Source organism: Lissotriton helveticus, chromosome 9 (assembly GCF_964261635.1).
Source record: "Lissotriton helveticus chromosome 9, aLisHel1.1, whole genome shotgun sequence".
Taxonomy (NCBI): Eukaryota; Metazoa; Chordata; class Amphibia; order Caudata; family Salamandridae; genus Lissotriton; species Lissotriton helveticus.
In genome coordinates, this window is record NC_136070.1 from 973130734 (window position 1) to 973149407 (window position 18674).

Here is an 18674-nt window from a genome sequence, read left to right on the forward strand (position 1 = left end):
GCGGCAGCTCGTCAAGTTATCCAGAGCGGTTTAGATACTGCAGATTCTGTGGCACGGATCATGGGCACTGCGGTTGCCACAAGAAGATCAGCTTGGCTGAAATCCTCGGATTTATCTGCGGATGTGCAGTCTGCACTGTTAGATCTACCATTTGATGGAGTTGGACTCTTTGGCAAGAAGGCAGATACAGCCTTAGAGAGGTTTAAAGACAGCAGAGCAACTGCTAGATCTCTTGGTCTTCAAGTAAGAGGTTCAACGACCCTCTCCCAAAGCACTTTTGCTCGGTTAGTTGTGGCTGTCAATTCAATTCAATCAGGACGTGGTAGCCTCTGAAAGGAAATCGCTCCCGCTGCTACTTGGGGTTCCGTGTCGAATGCATTCGACACGGACTTTTCTAAGCCTTTCAGTGTGCAGGAGAATGTTTGGACTAGTGCTGATATATGAGTCCACTACACAGACCATTGGTGAACGCGAACATTAAGAAATCCATCCCCTACGAAGGTGTAGACTAGAAACAGGATAATTTTTTGGGTTTCCCTAAATTCTTTTATTACCGCAACTACAAGTGCGCAAGCAAACCCACGGCAGAGATTCATAGTCCCCCAAGATACAACCCCAAGGGGAAAGTGTACAGACCCCTCAGTACGACAGACTACAAAGACAAGTCTTGATAAAGGTGGACTCCATTTGTACTGAACCACCGAAACGCGTCAACGCTTTTGATTATGGTACAATTTAAGTCTCCATCACCCTTGTTTATACAAAAGATCAATAGTGGTAAAACATAGGTGTTTGTATCTGGGAGCTCCAAATGTACTAACTGTATTCAACAATGTTTATGTTTTACAATTTTTTGTCTGTCTTTTCAATTGTGCAGGTCATAATTGATAATATTATCATCAGTCTGTTTTTTTAACCATTTGTTTAGGTAATCATGTTATGTGTAGAATTGTAATTATCTGTTTTTTAACTTTTTGATGTATAATAAATATGTTATAATTTATATATCTGTGTGTTTGCAACAGTTCTTAGACTGTCTTGTGACATTTGAGGCTATGTTTTAGCTTTTAGTTATATCAACCTCAAGGGAATAATTCCTTTCTTCAGGTTAGACAACCTCAATTCCCTTGACTGTTTTAAGGGGTTCCTCTCTCTCTCTTTATATGTAATTTTAGAGCAAGTATGCACTTTTTAACTCTGAACTATAATGGTGATCCTCTTTGTGATCACGGTTGCACCTGACAGCCGAAATGCTTAAGGGCAGAAGCTCTGTAATACACTGATTTAAGGAGTTAAGAGTAACATCAAGTGCACATGAATAAGTGAGGGCCTTGAAATCAATTACTAGGTGAGGCTGAACCAACAGACACATTTTTCACACTTTGAATTGTGTGATTGTACTCCTGCCAGTGCTTGGTATGTAAGCCCATGGCCTTTAAAATGTGTCTTGACGTTTACCTTTACTTACCTATATATCTTTTTTTCCAACTTCTATTTCAGCTTCAACGGAAAGAACCTTTGACTTGGCACAGTGGAAATGCATCCTTGTTTCAGTAAGGATTATTTGCTAATGAATGTCACACATGACTCTTGACTTATTGTTTTCTTCCATAACCACTCATTCAGAGTGAATATATGCAGATATTTAATTCACCCCTTCATAGTGCTGTTCTGCTACGTGTTTGCAATATTTTCACCATATTTCTATTGTTTCTCTGGATTATGATCCTTTCTATGACCTTGATTATGATTGGGCACAGAGGGGGAGAAGCCGTACTGGGTACACAACATTTTCTTAGGATGTAATATCTACCAGCAGCATTAATAACCTCTTTGGCCCAAGTTGACACTCAGAAAATTGAAAATTACGTACTTACTGCACCTAGTCCTGTATGTATCAGAGTGTATCCCTGTGTATCTGCTGTGATTAATCCATTACTCATAAATTTGACTGCTGTTGCACAGGGCTAAAAATGTAGCCACACATTGGTAATCGGGTACTCTGTCTATTTTTGTCCCCAGGATAGTCACAGTAGCACAAAGTTCTTTTTTTCCATGGATTGTCACAATGTTTCTCTTCCTGCTCTGCCCACTGCTTTTTGAAGTTTCAGTATGTTCATATTATGCAGTCGTCTTGGCACATGATCATTGCTCCCTATCTTCGTCTGAATTATCACTCTGTCACTGTTCCTGTTCAACCTTGTGATGGCCATATAATAGCTTTCTCTATTCATCCCTTGGTCAGCCCACTACTACTTGGTTCCTTTTTAATTCCCAGACAGTCACATTAACTGTATGTATTTTGACGAGGTCATCACACTCCACTGTGCTATTATTGTGCTCCTTGTAGGAAGGTGGAATATGACTACATGGTTGCCCCCACTTTTTTCCTTGTGTTTTGATGGTTTTTGACCTAGTTTGGCTGGGAACCTGCTAACCAGGTCACCAGCCTGTCTGCTTTCTCTTATAAATTGATTCCATGTACTTTAGATACACTCCAGATTGGATTCTAGGGTACCCTCATAAATCCCTAGTATATGGTATACTATGTACACAGGGCATAGGTACCCCAGAGGCCTCCCAGGGGCTGCAGCATGTATTATACCACCCCTGGGAAGCCTTCCAAAATGACATAAAAGGTCTGCTACACCAGCCTGTGTAAGGTGGTGTATGCACCCCTTACTCATATATAGGTTTCCTATATCTACCTTATCACTACACATATGTACCTATCAGTCACCCCTATGGCAGGCCTTATCAATCCTGAAGGCAGGGTGCTGGGATTTGTGTGAGAGGGTGCCCATGCATGAGCAGAGCCCCTTTGCAGCCTTCGGAATCTATCTTCTGGGGTTGCTAGTGATGCAACCTAGACCATATACTCTTAAGTGCGGTATAACCTCGTGGCTTCACAGGACTATGTGGTTTTTGGGGTAAAAAACACCTTGGAACCATACCTCAACACCAGTAACTGGTGTGGGAGGTATGATTTCTCGATGGTAGAACCACTAGTGTGGGGCAGCGGGCTACCCGGTACTAGCTTTCCTTAACCCTGGCATCACAAAATGGATGCTGCAGCCACAGACATGAGTCTGGCCTCCTGCTGCGGGACAAAACTCTGGCAGGGGAGGCCTGGACTATAGGTTTCCTGTCACAGGGAGGTGTAACCACCTCCCAGACAGGCTTTAGTGTATGTGGGGCTGTGCAGGTGCACTCCAAGCGTGCTATGAAGTCTGCACTGGGGGCACATTTGGTGTCCCCATGCATAGTCCAGTTCATACCAATTGCAGGGGCTACCAGCCCCTGCTCTGGCGCGAAACTGGACAAAGAAAATGGGTGTAGCCACCCCTCTTCCCAAACCCTCCCATAGGTGGGTCCCCAGAGTATGTCCCGCCCCTTCCTTGGGTATAAAGTAGGAACCCCTGACTACAGTACTGTAGATTTACCTGGACAAAACTCTGACACTGAATCCTGGAACTTCGACGATCTACATGACACTAGATGACTGAAGAATCTCCATTGGAGTAAAGGAGTTACTCCCCTGCGTGGAAGGCACCAAAGACGCATCTGACCGGTTTGCATCTCCGAAGCACCCTCCAGACTCAAAAGAATTTGCAACACAGGAGGTGGGTTTCCAGACTTCCCAGAGGCTAACCCGAGCTCTCAGTAAGGCTGAGACCCGTAGCCCTCGTGGGGACAGTGGAACCGGAACCCCTGGACACCATGCACATTTGCAAGTGCATATGCTTCTTGGTGACCCTCAAGGCTGTGCTTTGGGTTACTTGTAGCCCAGACCCCGAGCAGCATTTCCACCAAAGATTGTTGGCCTACACTCCACGAGTGTTCCGTGAGCCGACCCTTTGTGTTTTCTCTCGAGGTACCTTCCCGATCCCTGGTTCATTGACCTGTGGGTCCCTGAGAAGGCAACTTTAACTTTACTTGGGCTTCCCTGGTTGCTCCAGATGTGCCCTGACTCTTAATCACTTGGTGATCCCCCTGGACCCTGCTGATCCACACCGAAGCATCTTTTCTCCTTCTGCGTGGGTTGCTGTTGCTAAGGCTTGTGTTCAATCCGAGCACCGATGCCGCAGCACTCGACATGCTTTGTGGGACAGCTCAAATCCAGCTCCTGGTCATCGTCTATGCCTCCGGGTCCTCTTTGCTGCAGAGTCAAGCTTCACCTCTTCGCACCTGAATCACCCGACATCGGTGGGCCTCGTCTATCATGCCCCTGTTCACTGGCAAGTGACCCAAACTCTGTCCCCTCTGCTTTCAGGTTCTTTACATCTTCAATCCAGGCTTGGATCACAGTGGACACTTTCCTTCTTCATGGCAGCAGCACTTTGCAGCAGGTCGCCATTGAAAACAGCAACAATTCTCAGCACCATTTGACACCTATGCACCCGGCTTCCCTGGGTGAGGTAACTTGAGTTCTCCGGTGCACCTGTGGGTGTTGGCCCTAGAACCCCTTAAGTCTAAAGGGGTCTGCTCAAAGTCCTCTCCTAAGTGTCCTTAAACTTTAAAATTTCGATGTGACTTTCCCCATAGAAGCTAACGGAGCTCGCGGCTGTGTTCTCTCACTGCACACGTCGCCCATGGGTCCCCTGTGTCACTACCTTGGGTGGTTACTTGGGGTCCCGGCAATTCTACAGTCTCAAGGCCTTGTGTCTAGTCAAGTCGTGGTTCTTATACCACTTTCTTAATATATGGTTTGGTCTCCCCGTGGGGCCCATTGTGTATTGTGCTATTTACTTAAGTTCTATTGTGTTTATGTTGTGTACCTGGCTCTGTAATCTCATAAAGAGATTACTAGAGAGTGTTTAGTAATCAATACATACTATATATATATATAGTACCTACTGGCGATAGCCAGTAGGTATATATAGTTAGGATTGTTTTCCATAGGGAAATCGCAACATTCTATTGGGAATAACTTTGGCGCCAGTTGAGGAATCTTCCTGAAATTTTCCATAACTTTGCCTCGTGGCGCTCCGGTCCTTCCTTGAAAGTTTGGGGGGGATTCGTCAAGCGGGGGCCGAGATAAAAGGGGGGTCCCTAAACGTGTTTTCCCCATGTTAATTTCCATAGGGAGGTTGGACTCACTTTTAGCCCGAACGGCTGAATGGTTTTCCACCAAACTTGGCAAAATTGTAGGGACTGGTAGCCCGATGTGCCTTTACTATGTCTCAAGATATGTGCTCCAGTGGTTTTTACGAAAATTAACTTTGAAAAATATATATTGGGCTACATCGGGCTATATATATGTTAGAGCCCAAATGTAGCCCAATGTAGGCCAATGTAGCCCAAAGATGGCCACCAGAGACAAAAAAAATGTAGCCCAAATATCAGCCAGATGTAGCCCAACTATAGCCCAATGACAGAATGCCCCAGAGTGTTCTAAAGAACAACTAGAGCGCTAACAGTCTTACTTATGACAAAAGCATGGCACACCTGAAGTCATCTTGATTGGAATAAAGTGTTAACACTTAAAACATTTAATTTGCAAAGGAACAAAATGAGGGGGTTCATTTTGCCATAGAAATTATGATAGGTGCTGAAGAAAAAAAAATTAGGGCACATTTTGAGTGACTTCTCAAATCCTCTTATATTTCATTAAACAAATTCTGATATGCAGTCTCCCAAGATGGCCACCAGAGACAAAAGAGCCTGTGCTTAAAAACTCTGTTAGCAAAGCAGGCATTTGAGATTTAAAAAACGTTTTAATATATAAAAACGTTATCCGCTAATAGAATTAGCATTTAAAAAACCTTTGAAATTCACAGAAAAAAACATAGGTTTCAGGCCTTATATAGTTAGGAATTAGCATTTAAAAAAACCTTGCGAATTCACTGAAAAAACCATAGGTTTCAGGCCTTATATAGTTAGGAATTAGCATTTAAAAAACCTTTGAAATTCACTGAAAAAAACCATAGATTTCAGGCCTTATATAGTTAGGAATGAGCATTTAAAAAAACCTTGCGAATTCACTGAAAAAACCATAGGTTTCAGACCTTATATAGTTAGGAATTAGCATTTAAAAAACCTTTGAAATTCACTGAAAAAACAATAGGTTTCAGACCTTATATAGTTAGGAATTAGCATTTAAAAAACCTTGCAGATTCACTAAAAAAACATAGGTTTCAGGCCTTATATAGTTAGGAATTAGCATTTAAAAAACCTTTGAAATTCACTGAAAAAACCATAGGTTTCAGGAGTTATATAGTTAGGAATTAGCTTTTAAAAAACCTTTGAAATTCACTAAAAAAACTATAAGTTTTAGTGGTGTTATAGTTAGCTGGACATTTTACTCATACAAAACCATTGAAATTGCTCCTATATAGTTAGTTGTACTAACTATATTTCGCGCACCCGCAATCCACTGCTGATGATGTCACATATTAGATCATTCATGACATGGTCAGTGACATCACTGATGACATCTCAAATGACATCACTGATGACATCACTGATGACATCATCCACGTGACAATCACATACACCTTTTCATACACTATTAAAATTTTTCATCACTCTTTGTAAAATACAGAGTATCATATTTAAATCCATTGTCACAGCAATACAAGTATCTAAAAATCCACTCAGTGATTCATAGATGTATACACACATCTAATCACTTACCTATGGATTCACTCATACATGCTGTCAATGAACAATAGAACACTATCAAAAATACTTATACATCTATATCGACATTAAACAACAGCACGCATCCTATTCACATTTGAAGTCATCCTACTCACTTATGCAAACAATGGATCATACTTACATATTTACTTAGCAAAACACTTATACAAACACCACTTCTTCTATTCATTTAGATAGTAAGTCATACTTAGTGAATTATAAAATCATTATTGCAAGTATACAGTTATCCATACAGTCACTCACACAATCATTGTGTCTTATGTATACATATTTATATACAACAACTGACACATACACTGCCTTTTATTTTTCTAGTTTGTTGGACCTGTACCATTGAGAAATATATTTGCTCATCACCACACCCATAAAGATATTCACTCACCCAAACAACTGTTAGAACATGTAGTTTTAACTTCATATATCTACTGAATCAACTATTCACACATCTTTGGACAGTCACACACCCCCCACCGAACCACACACACTTTCACACTCCCATACAAATACTCAGTTAACTAATCAATAACTAATATAGACTTTCACATTGCTAGTAACCAACTGTAGAATCAGTTTACACAACAACTGACAAAGTGATACAGATATTCACACAGTTTAGTCACTATCCACTATATTTAGTGAGACATTATAAATTGTTCAAGTAAACAGTCAATTACACTGCTACTAAATCCTCCATCCAAATATTTATTTATATATATATCCACTTATTCTTCAATGCAAATTGCTATATATATAATGCATATTTAAATAACGAAGCAAACCACATTCACTGGATGATGTCATCAGTGATGTCATCAGTGATGTCATTTGAGATGTCATCAGTGATGTCACTGACCATGTCATGAATGATCTAATATGTGACATCATCAGCAGTGGATTGCGGGTGCGCGAAATATACAACTAACTATATAGGAGCAATTTCAATGGTTTTGTATGAGTAAAATGTCCAGCTAACTATAACACCACTAAAACGTATAGTTTTTTGAGTGAATTTCAAAGGTTTTTTAAAATCTAATTCCTAACTATATAACTCCTGAAACCTATGTTTTTTTCAGTGAATATATATATATATATATATATATATATATATATATATATATATATATATACCTTTTGTGGTTCTCCTTTCATTTAGACATTCAAGTGGGTATGATCTGGTAAACCAAGCTGCTTTACACTCCTTCAAGACTTAGCCTAAAAGCTACTCTCCATAGCTACGACTAGGATAGCTTTCAATAAAGTTTGTCTTAACCTACCATCAATAAGGGTTGTTTGGACTGGTGCAAGTTGCCCACTATAACTAGTGGACAGCTAGTCCTAGAGGCCCATAGAAATGAATGGGAGGGCATTCTCAATTTGCAATTCATCATTGTGAATTCGCAAATTGAGAATGCAATTTCAAGGGTGCAGGGGTGTCCAAAAGACACCCTGTTGCACCCCTGAAATTTGCTTTTGGATACATCTTACACACACACATGCTCCAAGGGCACGAGTGTGTGTAACATGTAACAAAGAAAAATGCATTTAAAAGCATTTTTCTAGATTTTCGCAAATTACCATGAAGGTCTACTTCATGGTAATTTGCATTTCTAATTTCAAAATTCGCAAATTCTAAAAGTATGATGAATTGCATTTAAGGAATCTCAAATTGAGATTCCTTAAATGCATTCGCGATTTATGAAATCGCAATTGTGCAATTTCTTAAATTGCGAATTTCTGAAAAGGGTTGGTGCATCCCAAATCAGGAAATTGCATTCGCAAACGGCCGAAAAATGCGATTCGCACCGTTTGCTAATGCAATTTACCTTGATGCATGTGGGCGTATATGTTTGCATTCTGCTCCTAAGTATGTGATATTGTTGCACAGTCTCCATCTGCTTTCTATGTGGATCGCTGCACTGTTGCTCTTTTCACAGTAATTTGTTGGCAGCATGCTTTTGTTTCGTGTGTTTCTTTGTAAATCATGGACACTGTAAAGGTCTCCTTGTTATTTCTGACCACTGATTTCACACCATACTAGTTAAGCGCTGCTGTATGTGTTCTCTGGTTCTTCTGCCATCATAATATTTCGTCATTACTGAGGTTGTTGTTAGCCGTAGTTTGTTCACTCATCTTCTCAAAGTCAATGCACCCAGACATCAGCTGTAGATAATGCATTTAAGTTTATATTACTGCGTTAAAGTTTCTTTCTGTTTTCTTTGCAGTTCCTGGGGTCTATCCTGAAGCAAGTCCCATACAGAGAGTGGCATGTCTCATTAATGGAAGAGTTCAGCTTTCAGATTCCCAGTTTCGTCCATCATGAGAATGAGGAGGTTAGTGCTCTCAAAGGTCAGCATTGAACCACTGGGGAAGTCAATTTAACACAAAGGCAGAGAAGGATAGAACTGTGTATTCCAATTGCACAGTTATTGGTAAAGTTCATTTTTATACTACGGGTACACAGGACTGGAATAGACCAGTCGGAAAAATAAGGTATGGTTCTCCCACTCCCTGTAAAAGCCGACCTACTAAGAATCAGATGGAGATGAACTCCATGAGGTAATTCCTCTCCACCTGGATCATTAGGAGCCACCACATGTCAGGGTTATACTCATTGCCCCAATGGATCTCCTTCAGCTAAAAGGTACTCTTCGTGTTAGAGCCACTCTCCATTCAATGGACCTGAGGTCATATTCATGCAAAAAGCAGTTTAGGTATTGTTCCTATTAAAAAGCAAAGAAGAAAGACAGGCAAACAAAGAAGGGGGGATTCCTAAGGATTGTTTCCTGGTGCCCTCACACATCCATGAGGATGTCATGCATCATAGTGCGCGTTCTGTTGGTAGGGTCAGCACTGCAATGCCCCATGGGCCCCACAAAGTGCCTGTATGTGGGCATTTTGAATGTGAGTGTGGAGTGAATGTGTGCAGTGAAGTGAAGGGAGACTAAAACTGGCTCAGAGATACCAAACTTGACTTTAATGTAATGGTTCCCTTGGAAGGATTAAAAAAACATAATTTGATAGGGGCTACTACAGTAGTGTGATGTACCCAAGTAGCCTAAATCTGTGAGTGTGGCCAGGTTGACATCTTTGGCCCCAAACAGCCTAAAAAGATCTACAACACTTCTTCAGGACCCAAATAAATGGGGAAACCCTTCCCTATATCTAAGACGTGATATGCAATGTAGGTATTCCCTCAGAAGAAAATACCTGTTTTAAAATGTTTAAAATCGATTTTCCAACCTAGACAATAAATTATGAAAATAAAGAAAACACACAGTAAACAAATGTTTTGTATGTATGGTCCAATACGCCACCAGAATCGCTTTTTCAGCTCACTGTATCATAGTGTCTCCAAAGGTAGACATGTACATGCTATTGTTGGTGCTGATCAGTCGCCACAACCTGAAAGATGTGAAAAAAACAAGCTAGTGCACACAATATAACAAAACAGGCAAGTAGACATACGTGTAATGTGTAATTGGAGTGATTGTTCTCAGGTGTGGTGTGTACGGCACTGGGAAGGAGGGATGACCAAATGGCCAATGAGGAGGGAGGGGCGAGCTTGAGCCAATAGGAGCGAGTCCCCTCGTATGCTAGTGCAACAAAAGTATCATCCCTCAATGGCGGCCGTCTCAGAGTGTGCAGCAAGCAAGTGCAAGCCGGGCTGAAGACGGCTGGAATGCCAGAAACGGGTCCTCGGAAGCTTGTTTCCGGTCCAGGGAAGGCATGGCTTGGCAGTTCGGGCTGGACTGTTCCCATGAGGCACAGGGACAGACTGATTTGCATATAGCCATGTCTGAACTGGGGTGGCAGAGTGGGCTAAAGAACGGTGATGGATCAAACCCAGATCTTTTGACTGGGTGTGAGTGTTTGATTGGTTCATATGCTCCGTCCATCACCACCCCCTTTTGTACCGCTTTGGCCGCCATAAGTGTGGCAGGGTATGCTCAGACGTGAGTCCCTTGCTCACTTTGCCACTGGATTCAAGCAAGCCGGGCTGAAGACGGCTGGAATGCCAGAAACCGGTCCTCGGAAGCTTGTTTCCGGTCCAGGGAAGGCATGGCTTGGCAGTTCGGGCTGGACTGTTCCCATGAGGCACAGGGTCAGACTGATTTGCATATAGCCATGTCTGAACTGGGGTGGCAGAGTGGGTTAAAAAACGGTGATGGATCAAACCCAGATCTTTTGACTGGGTGTGAGTGCTTGATTGGTTCAGATGCTCCGTCCATCACCACCCCCTTTTGTACCGCTTTGGCCGCCATAAGTGTGGCAGGGTATGCTCAGACGTGAGTCCCTTGCTCACTTTGCCACTGGATTCAAGCAAGCCGGGCTGAAGACGACTGGAATGCCAGAAACCGGTCCTCGGAAGCTTGTTTCCGGTCCAGGGAAGGCATGGCTTGGCAGTTCGGGCTGGACTGTTCCCATGAGGCACAGGGTCAGACTGATTTGCATATAGCCATGTCTGAACTGGGGTGGCAGAGTGGGCTAAAGAACGGTGATGGATCAAACCCAGATCTTTTGACTGGGTGTGAGTGTTTGACTGGTTCAGATGCTCCGTCCATCACCACCCCCTTTTGTACCGCTTTGGCCGCCATAAGTGTGGCAGGGTATGCTCAGACGTGAGTCCCTTGCTCACTTTACCACTGGATTCAAGCAAGCGGGGCTGAAGACGGCTGGAATGCCAGAAACCGGTCCTCGGAAGCTTGTTTCCGGTCCAGGGAAGGCATGGCTTGGCAGTTCGGGCTGGACTGTTCCCATGAGGCACAGGGTCAGACTGATTTGCATATAGCCATGTCTGAACTGGGGTGGCAGAGTGGGCTAAAGAACGGTGATGGATCAAACCCAGATCTTTTGACTGGGTGTGAGTGTTTGATTGGTTCAGATGCTCCGTCCATCACCACCCCCTTTTGTACAACCTATGTTACACCAGCATGTGAGGGGCTTGCTCCTATTGGATCAATATCGCCCATCCTCTCCTGTCCTCATTGGCCATTTTGTCATCCCTCCTTCCTGTAGCTACACGCACCTCACCTGAGATCAATCACTTCAATACCCGCATCTTAAAAGGCAGGTCTTCTCCTCTGCTGAGTCTCTATCCGGGTGACCGGAGGAAGGTAGGTCTCTGGCACTCTCTGCGCAGAAACCACATGAGTATGATTGCTTCTCTAGAAAACTCTCAGCTTCTCCTTTTCTTTTCACCCTACGGTCATTTGGGTCCCCTTGATGTACTGTTTCTTTATGCTGAGTATCATTGCTCTTACCACAGTTAGCAGCTAAGCTCTACCCTCTGCTTTTGACCTATGGGGCATTATAGATTTATCCAAAGGAAAAGACACGCCATACACACCTGAGGACAACTAATCACTTATGATACACTGTGTAACACCAACACAGATTGGTTTTATGTTGTCTGTTAGACCAATGTCTACTTGCCTGTTCTGTTATATTTAATGTATCAGTGTGGAATGTATATTATTAACCCGCTGTCTTATTCACGGAAATCACAACACAGTTGTTACAACAACCGTGTTGTAATTCTGCATACCATTACTCCGCAAGTCGGAACAACGACTTGCGGAGTGGGGCACTGGATGTTGGAATAGTATAATTTACTATTCCAACTCCAGTCTGGGCGGACAATAGGGAAGGTATTGGATAATAATCCAACACCTCCCCCCCCCCGGCAAGTCGTTGTTCCGACTTGCGGAGTAATGGTATGCGGAATCATAACGCGGTCGTTGTAACGACCGCATTGTGATTCCCTGCTGGGAAAAAGATTTGTGGTAAATGCTGTTTACCATCAGTGTGTGCTTCACTTCTTTCACGTTGTGGTAACTGATCAGCGCCAACAATAGCATGAGCATATCTACCTTAGGAGACACTATCATACACTGTGCTGGAAAAGGGATCCTGGTCTGGTGACGCATTGGACCATACATTCAAAACATTTGTTTACTGTGTGTTTTTTCTATTTTCTCATTCATTTTCTAGGTTGGATGATCAATTTTAAACTTTTTGGACAAGGTATTTTCTTTCAGGGGAATATCTACACTGCATATTATGTCTTAAGTGTGGGGTAGGTTTATCCCCCTTTTCTTTTAGGCCCTGAAGAAGTAGCAGAGATCTATTTTGGGCCATCAGTCGTTAAACATGCCATCCTGACCACACTCACAGGATACATCATGTCCCTGTAGTAGCCCCTACCAAATTATGTTTTTCTTAATCCTGCCAGGAGAACCATCACATTAGTTCGGTGTGTCTTAAATTTGAATTTGAATTTAAGGGTATTTGTTGAGCGCACGTTTACCAGGCGGTTTCTTGGCGCTGTTGAGGAGGAATCCAGAGTTAGATGGTAGGCGGATTAGATATTAAAAGCCTGTGAAAACAGAGTAGTTTTCAGGGTGCTGCAAAACTCCAGATAGGATGGCATTGCTCTCATTGGGAGAGATAAAGAGTTCCAAAGTTGCGGAACCAGGACAGAGAACTTAGAGCCTCCCATTCTGCTCTTCTTGAACCTGGGGACCACCAAGAGGGACAGAGATGAGGACCGCAGTTGTCTGCTGGGGATAAGACAGCTTTAGTGTCCCTTTATTTCAATATACACATTCACTCCACCCCATACATTCAAAACGCCCTCACACTGGCGCTTCTCATCAGACGGCAAAAGAATAAAAGGTCTCTGCTAAAGCGACCCTTTGTGGAGCCTTACGAGGAGCAAGTCCAATGATGATACATTACATCCTCATGGTTGTGTGAGGGTACCAAGAAATAGTTTTTAGGATTCCTGCTTCTTTGCCAGCATTTTTTTCTTCTTCACTTTCTAGAAGAAAAGTACCTCCACTGCTATTTTGCATTAGCACTTTCTGAGCCTAGGTACAGGACCTTTATTGGCTCCCACCCCTCCCCCTTTTTGTTGTTTTGAGTCCTGTTCATGGCCATGTACGAATCTTTACAATGTCCATAAGATATAACATAACATTACATAATAAACATTTCTCTCAACTCATTAAACGCAATTTCAAAGTGAGAGACGACATGTGTAGAGTTTAATCAAAGATGAATGCTCCTCTATAAGTAAGACTCTCATAGAGTGGGCAGGAGTTGCTGCTTATTCTGAACTCGGACTGTCTTTAATTCACTTCCATATTAGGGTTTTATTTTCCGGTGCATCGGTAAGTGCCTCGCCGCCTGTGATGATAATGCGCTGATCCTACACTTCCTTCGAAGCATGTTCTTATCTGCCCGGTTCATCTTAACTCCGAACCATTCAGTAAGTACCAAGTGTATTTCTTACAATAATCATAGATCTATTCCCCTGAGATAAAATGTCCCCCTGTACGACTAGAACAGACACATGTTGAGAAGGAAGTCATAAAGGACTGAGGAGCATCTGGGTGTACATTGTTCAGGTTTGTAACTTCAATACAGGAGCTTGACGGTAAATTAATAATGACTATGAAACCTTCCTCACTCAGCACTTCCACTCATCCCAAAGTGTGATATCTACTCCATGGTTAGCCAAATCATATCAGACTGAAAACCCTCCACAGAGTAGATGAGGACTAAGGGCCCGATTAGGATCGCGGACGGACTTGAGTCCGTCCGCGACCCCTGAGGAGGTGGGAACGTCCGCAGGGGCTGCGGCGTTCCCTCCGAGCAGATTAGGATGTGACCGCCAGGGTGGCGGTCATATCCTCTATCTTTAACATTGTGGCGGGTGCAGCTTCAAGCTGCACCCGCCGCAAGGTTCAAAATGCATGCAGCGCATTTGCATGCACAAAGCAGCAGGCACCGCGCTGTAGGTACCCCCCATGTGCACCCCCCACCCCCCCCTTCACCCAGGGGGCCCGGAACGGGCCCCCGAAGTGAAAGTCCGTATGCTTTCCCACGGAGGGAAAGCCGCCGAGGAAAAGCATGTCTTTTCCACAATCCTAATATGGCTGGCGGTGTCTGATAGACACCGCCACCATATCAGAGCTTTTCCGCCGCGGTTGTAATGCGACCGCGGCGGACGGAATTCCAGACCCACCAGCCATCCTAATATGGTGGTGGGTCTTTGGAGGCTCCGCAGCGGTTGTTCCGTATCCTCCGGTGGCTTCTGCCGGCCCGGAGTATGCAGAAAAACCGCAATCATTATCGGCCCCCATATTAACAGAAACTAGACAAATAGTTCCTTTGTTCGGGTGACCACTGCTGCATTTCATCAGGGATAGTTAGGCACCTCTTAAGGTGATCTCTCCTGATAGATGCAAGTGATTGAATAAGATTAGCCAAGTTTAATCAATATAGCAGATAAAGCGGAGGAAGGTCTAAAGCTATGTAAAAGCTTTGACATGATTCTCTCAGAGAGACCTACAAAAAAGACAACAAAGCTGTCTGTTTCTACCTATTGTCAGGGGGGGGGGGTTCTCAAGGATTGAAGGGCAAAACCGAATCTGGTGTATTCCCTGCACAGTAGACTTGAGGAAGAAAGGAGAAGCCCTCCTGCTAAACAAATCTCACTCCTGCGTCACAAAGAAGGCTTGTGAACTGAACTTTCCTTGCAGTGCCTTTATGTGAACAGTAGAGAGAGAACCTAGTGACGGAGCACAGATAATGACTGAACTCTAATCTTCTTATCCAAAGATGCTTCTTCAGTCCCATGGTAAGAACACTCCAGCATATTTGTATAAGAGTATCCTTAAATCATGCTTTCTGGGCACTGAATATATTTGCTTTAGTAGTGGAGAATCATTCGCCAATGCCAGTTGTAAACACTGAAGGTCCAATCAAGAACCCCATATTTAGCTTTTCTTTCTAATATGGAATCTCTTGTCCTAAATATCTGTGTTTGGTTAATGTTTCCCTGAGGCTGTGAGTTGTCTTTCATTCTTTGCAGGATATAGTAATTGGCTTTCAAACATGTGCCAGAGCTCATGAATTCGAATGCCGTCAAGTACTTGAAGAGTTCAATGGTTCCCTTTTAGCTACTGAGCGGGTAAGAACCATGCATCTCTTTCTGTGTCATATTTTGAACTTTTCCCAGCAGCAGCGGTTAACATTTGCAAAAGTGTATTTTAAAATTAGATAAAAGTTTACAAGGAAAAAAACAAAAATATGTCTAAAGACTTATGCGGTCTACAATACTGAAAACAAAAATGTATCAAATAGATGGTCAGTGCAGCCTCCCGTGCCTGATGTGTACCTAACATTTGTTGAAAAAATATTGAAATGTGTATAAAAAATGTATTTTGAAGGCACTTATGATACTGTGGCGGGGTATCAAAATCAGAAGGTAGACCAAATCGTTTCAAAAAGGGTTTTATTTTTCCCAACACTTTTTTTCATTATCTAGATAGTCTTTCCCTAGCAAAGGTTCTTCCTGTTTGTAGATACGGGGGGATGGTATGGTGAACTTCTCCTGGACCTGGCAAATCTTTTCTTCCCAGTCTCGAGGTCTCCGTATCAGAATGGTCGGAACCCAAAATAAAGCAAATAAAGAAAGGAGAATCAGGACGACCGTCCTACAATCTAAACCAGGGACCAGGGGAGTGAGGAAAACTATATCTCCCAGAGTGCACTGTGATGAACACTCAACGAACGTGAATGGCAGTGCACGTGAGGGTGTAAAGGACAACAGCGAGTATATACAAAATTAAGTATATACAAGGGGCTCGCACATATGGAGAGGAGCACGGGTTCACACAGTCGGGCGTTCCTTTCGTCCGACCCAGTCCACCACCTGGCCCCGTACCTGTTCAAGCCACACTCCTCCCCTTGGCACGTGGCAGGGCGTGGGGTCGTTTGCCTCCTGGCGTTTCCGCGCTGGTTCCAGGTCCCGACCTCGTCTCCTCGCCGTCTCCTCCTTCTTCCAGTCTCCGGTTTCTCCCACTCGCTCTCCAGCTCGCGACTTCTTCCTCCTCGGGATACACGCCGCCTTCTTCCTTCCGGGAATCGTCTTCTTGAGATGGGCTGTACCATCTGACGTCAGTTGTGGGAGGAGTCTCGTCATGTACGAAGCTCCAATTAAAGGCGCCCGCACTTTGTTCTTCCTCAGCGCTTAATAAAGTTTGGTTTTGTGTTCTCCATGGTTCCTGCTGAAATGGGATAAGAGGGGGTAAGTCGTCTGTGGCAGCCCACCATTCCCGCACGTTCTTCCCTTCTTCACCTGGCTGGTCCGCCCCGTCACACACCTCCCCCCCTGGATTCTCCCGTTTGGGGAGACGAAAGACCTGGGACAGGTAGTCAGCATTGTTATTGTCTTTCCGTTTTTTTGTGGCGTACTTCAAACGCAAAGGCCTGTAAGGACAAGAACCAACAAAGTACAAGTGAGTTTTGCCCTTGGTTTCTATACATCCATTTCAAGGGAGCGTGGTCAGTGTAGAGGATGAATGGCTTTCTCTCTAAATAATAGCGGAGTTTGTCGATAGCCCACTTAATGGCTAGACACTCCCGCTCTATCGTTGGATATTTGCATTCCCTGGGAAATAGTTTTCTGCTTACGTATAGAACGGGGTGCTCGTGTCCGTCCCCCCTACCTGAGATAACAAGGCCCCTATTCCTGTATTAGAAGCATCAGTGGCTAGGATGAACATTTTCTCAAAGTCAGGGAATATGAGAACTGGCTTTGTTGTGAGAAATTTCTTTAGTTCTCTAAATGCACCTAATACTTCTGCTGAAGGATTGAGAAGGGTTTTGGGTCTGACTTCTTTCCTAAGGAGATCTGTTAGGGGAGATGCTATCTCTGCGAATCCTGGAATGAACCTGCGGTAATATCCTATAAGGCCCAAGAATGCTCTAAGATCCCTTTTGGTTGTCGGAAAGGGTGTCTCTTCTATGGCCCTTACCTTCTCTGTTTGGGGAGTAATCGTTCCGTCACCCAACACGTAACCCAGGTATTTTACCTTCTGAAAGGCTCCTCGTGATTTTTTTTCATTCACGTGTAGGCCTGCGCGTTTGAGTGCTTCTAATATGATCACCAGGTGTTCCAGGTGTTGGGCCAGCTACTACTGTATACCACGATATCGTCCAAATACGCAGAGCTAAAGGAAGGGTATGGACCTAGAATGTTATTCATCAGGCGTTGGAAAGTGGCAGGTGCACCGTGGAGACTGAAGGGAAGAACGTTACATTCAAACAGAACCTCATCGGTGATAACTGGGCTTTTTACGGTCTTCTTCACGGAGGGGCACCTGCCAATAACCCTTAGTGAGGTCGAATGTGGCGATATATGACGTGTCTCCGATCTTCTCAATTAATTCGTCTACCCGTGGGATAGGGTAAGCATCAAATGTGGAGATGTCGTTGAGAGCCCTGAAGTCCATGCAGAAACGCGTCGACCCATCTGGTTTCGGGACCATCACTATTGGCGAGGCCAAGTTGCTGTTAGAGGGACGAATTACCCCCAGCTTTAGCATCTCATGGACGTCACGTCTCACTGCTTCCCTCCTGGTGGCAGGTATTCTGTATGGCTTCTGTTTTACCAGCTTTCCCGGATGTGTCTCAATCTTATGCTCCTATTACAGGAAATAGCAATAAAAAGTGGCTATCAGCGCCTACCAGTGCTACATGTGACTAAATCTGCTGTGTCAAGCAAAGGAGGAATGAAGTGCAACCCAGATGAAAAGAAGAACCCTCAGGTACCCTCCGAAGATGGGTAGCCGTTTGTCTTCATTGGGTTCTCGAGTTAGTGCATGTGGAAAACATCATACCAAGAAAAGGTGCAAATTAAAATGAGTATAGACCACTCCCTCAACCAACATTTTTAATAGAGGGGTGATTCGAACTCAATTAAAAACAATGTGCAACAAGCATTTACAATGCAACGGTCTCGCCTTTGCCAAAGTTAGAGCTATTGGCATTGTAAATGACAAACTTTTTATTTATGTGTTGGTTTTAAAAACAGATAAATAAATGGAAATGTCATTTACAATGCCAATAGCTTAATCTCTCTCGTTGGAGCGCTTTACATGAGCACCGTATTTACATTACACATTCGGGCACGAGGAGATTAATTGATTTGCCCAGAATCA

At 43.6% G+C, this 18674-nt stretch overlaps 1 protein-coding gene across 1 annotated transcript in view; it reads left to right on the top strand.

Moving 5' to 3' along the window:
• Positions 1-18674, top strand: part of LOC144783337 (maestro heat-like repeat-containing protein family member 2A) — a 204267-nt gene that overhangs the window by 133402 nt on the left and 52191 nt on the right. Inside the window, exons 16-19 of the mRNA XM_078662362.1 lie at positions 1501-1553; positions 8886-8993; positions 13814-13933; positions 15542-15640. Of these exons, the coding sequence (XP_078518488.1) occupies positions 1501-1553; positions 8886-8993; positions 13814-13933; positions 15542-15640 (380 nt within the window). The remainder of the gene's footprint in view (positions 1-1500; positions 1554-8885; positions 8994-13813; positions 13934-15541; positions 15641-18674) is intronic.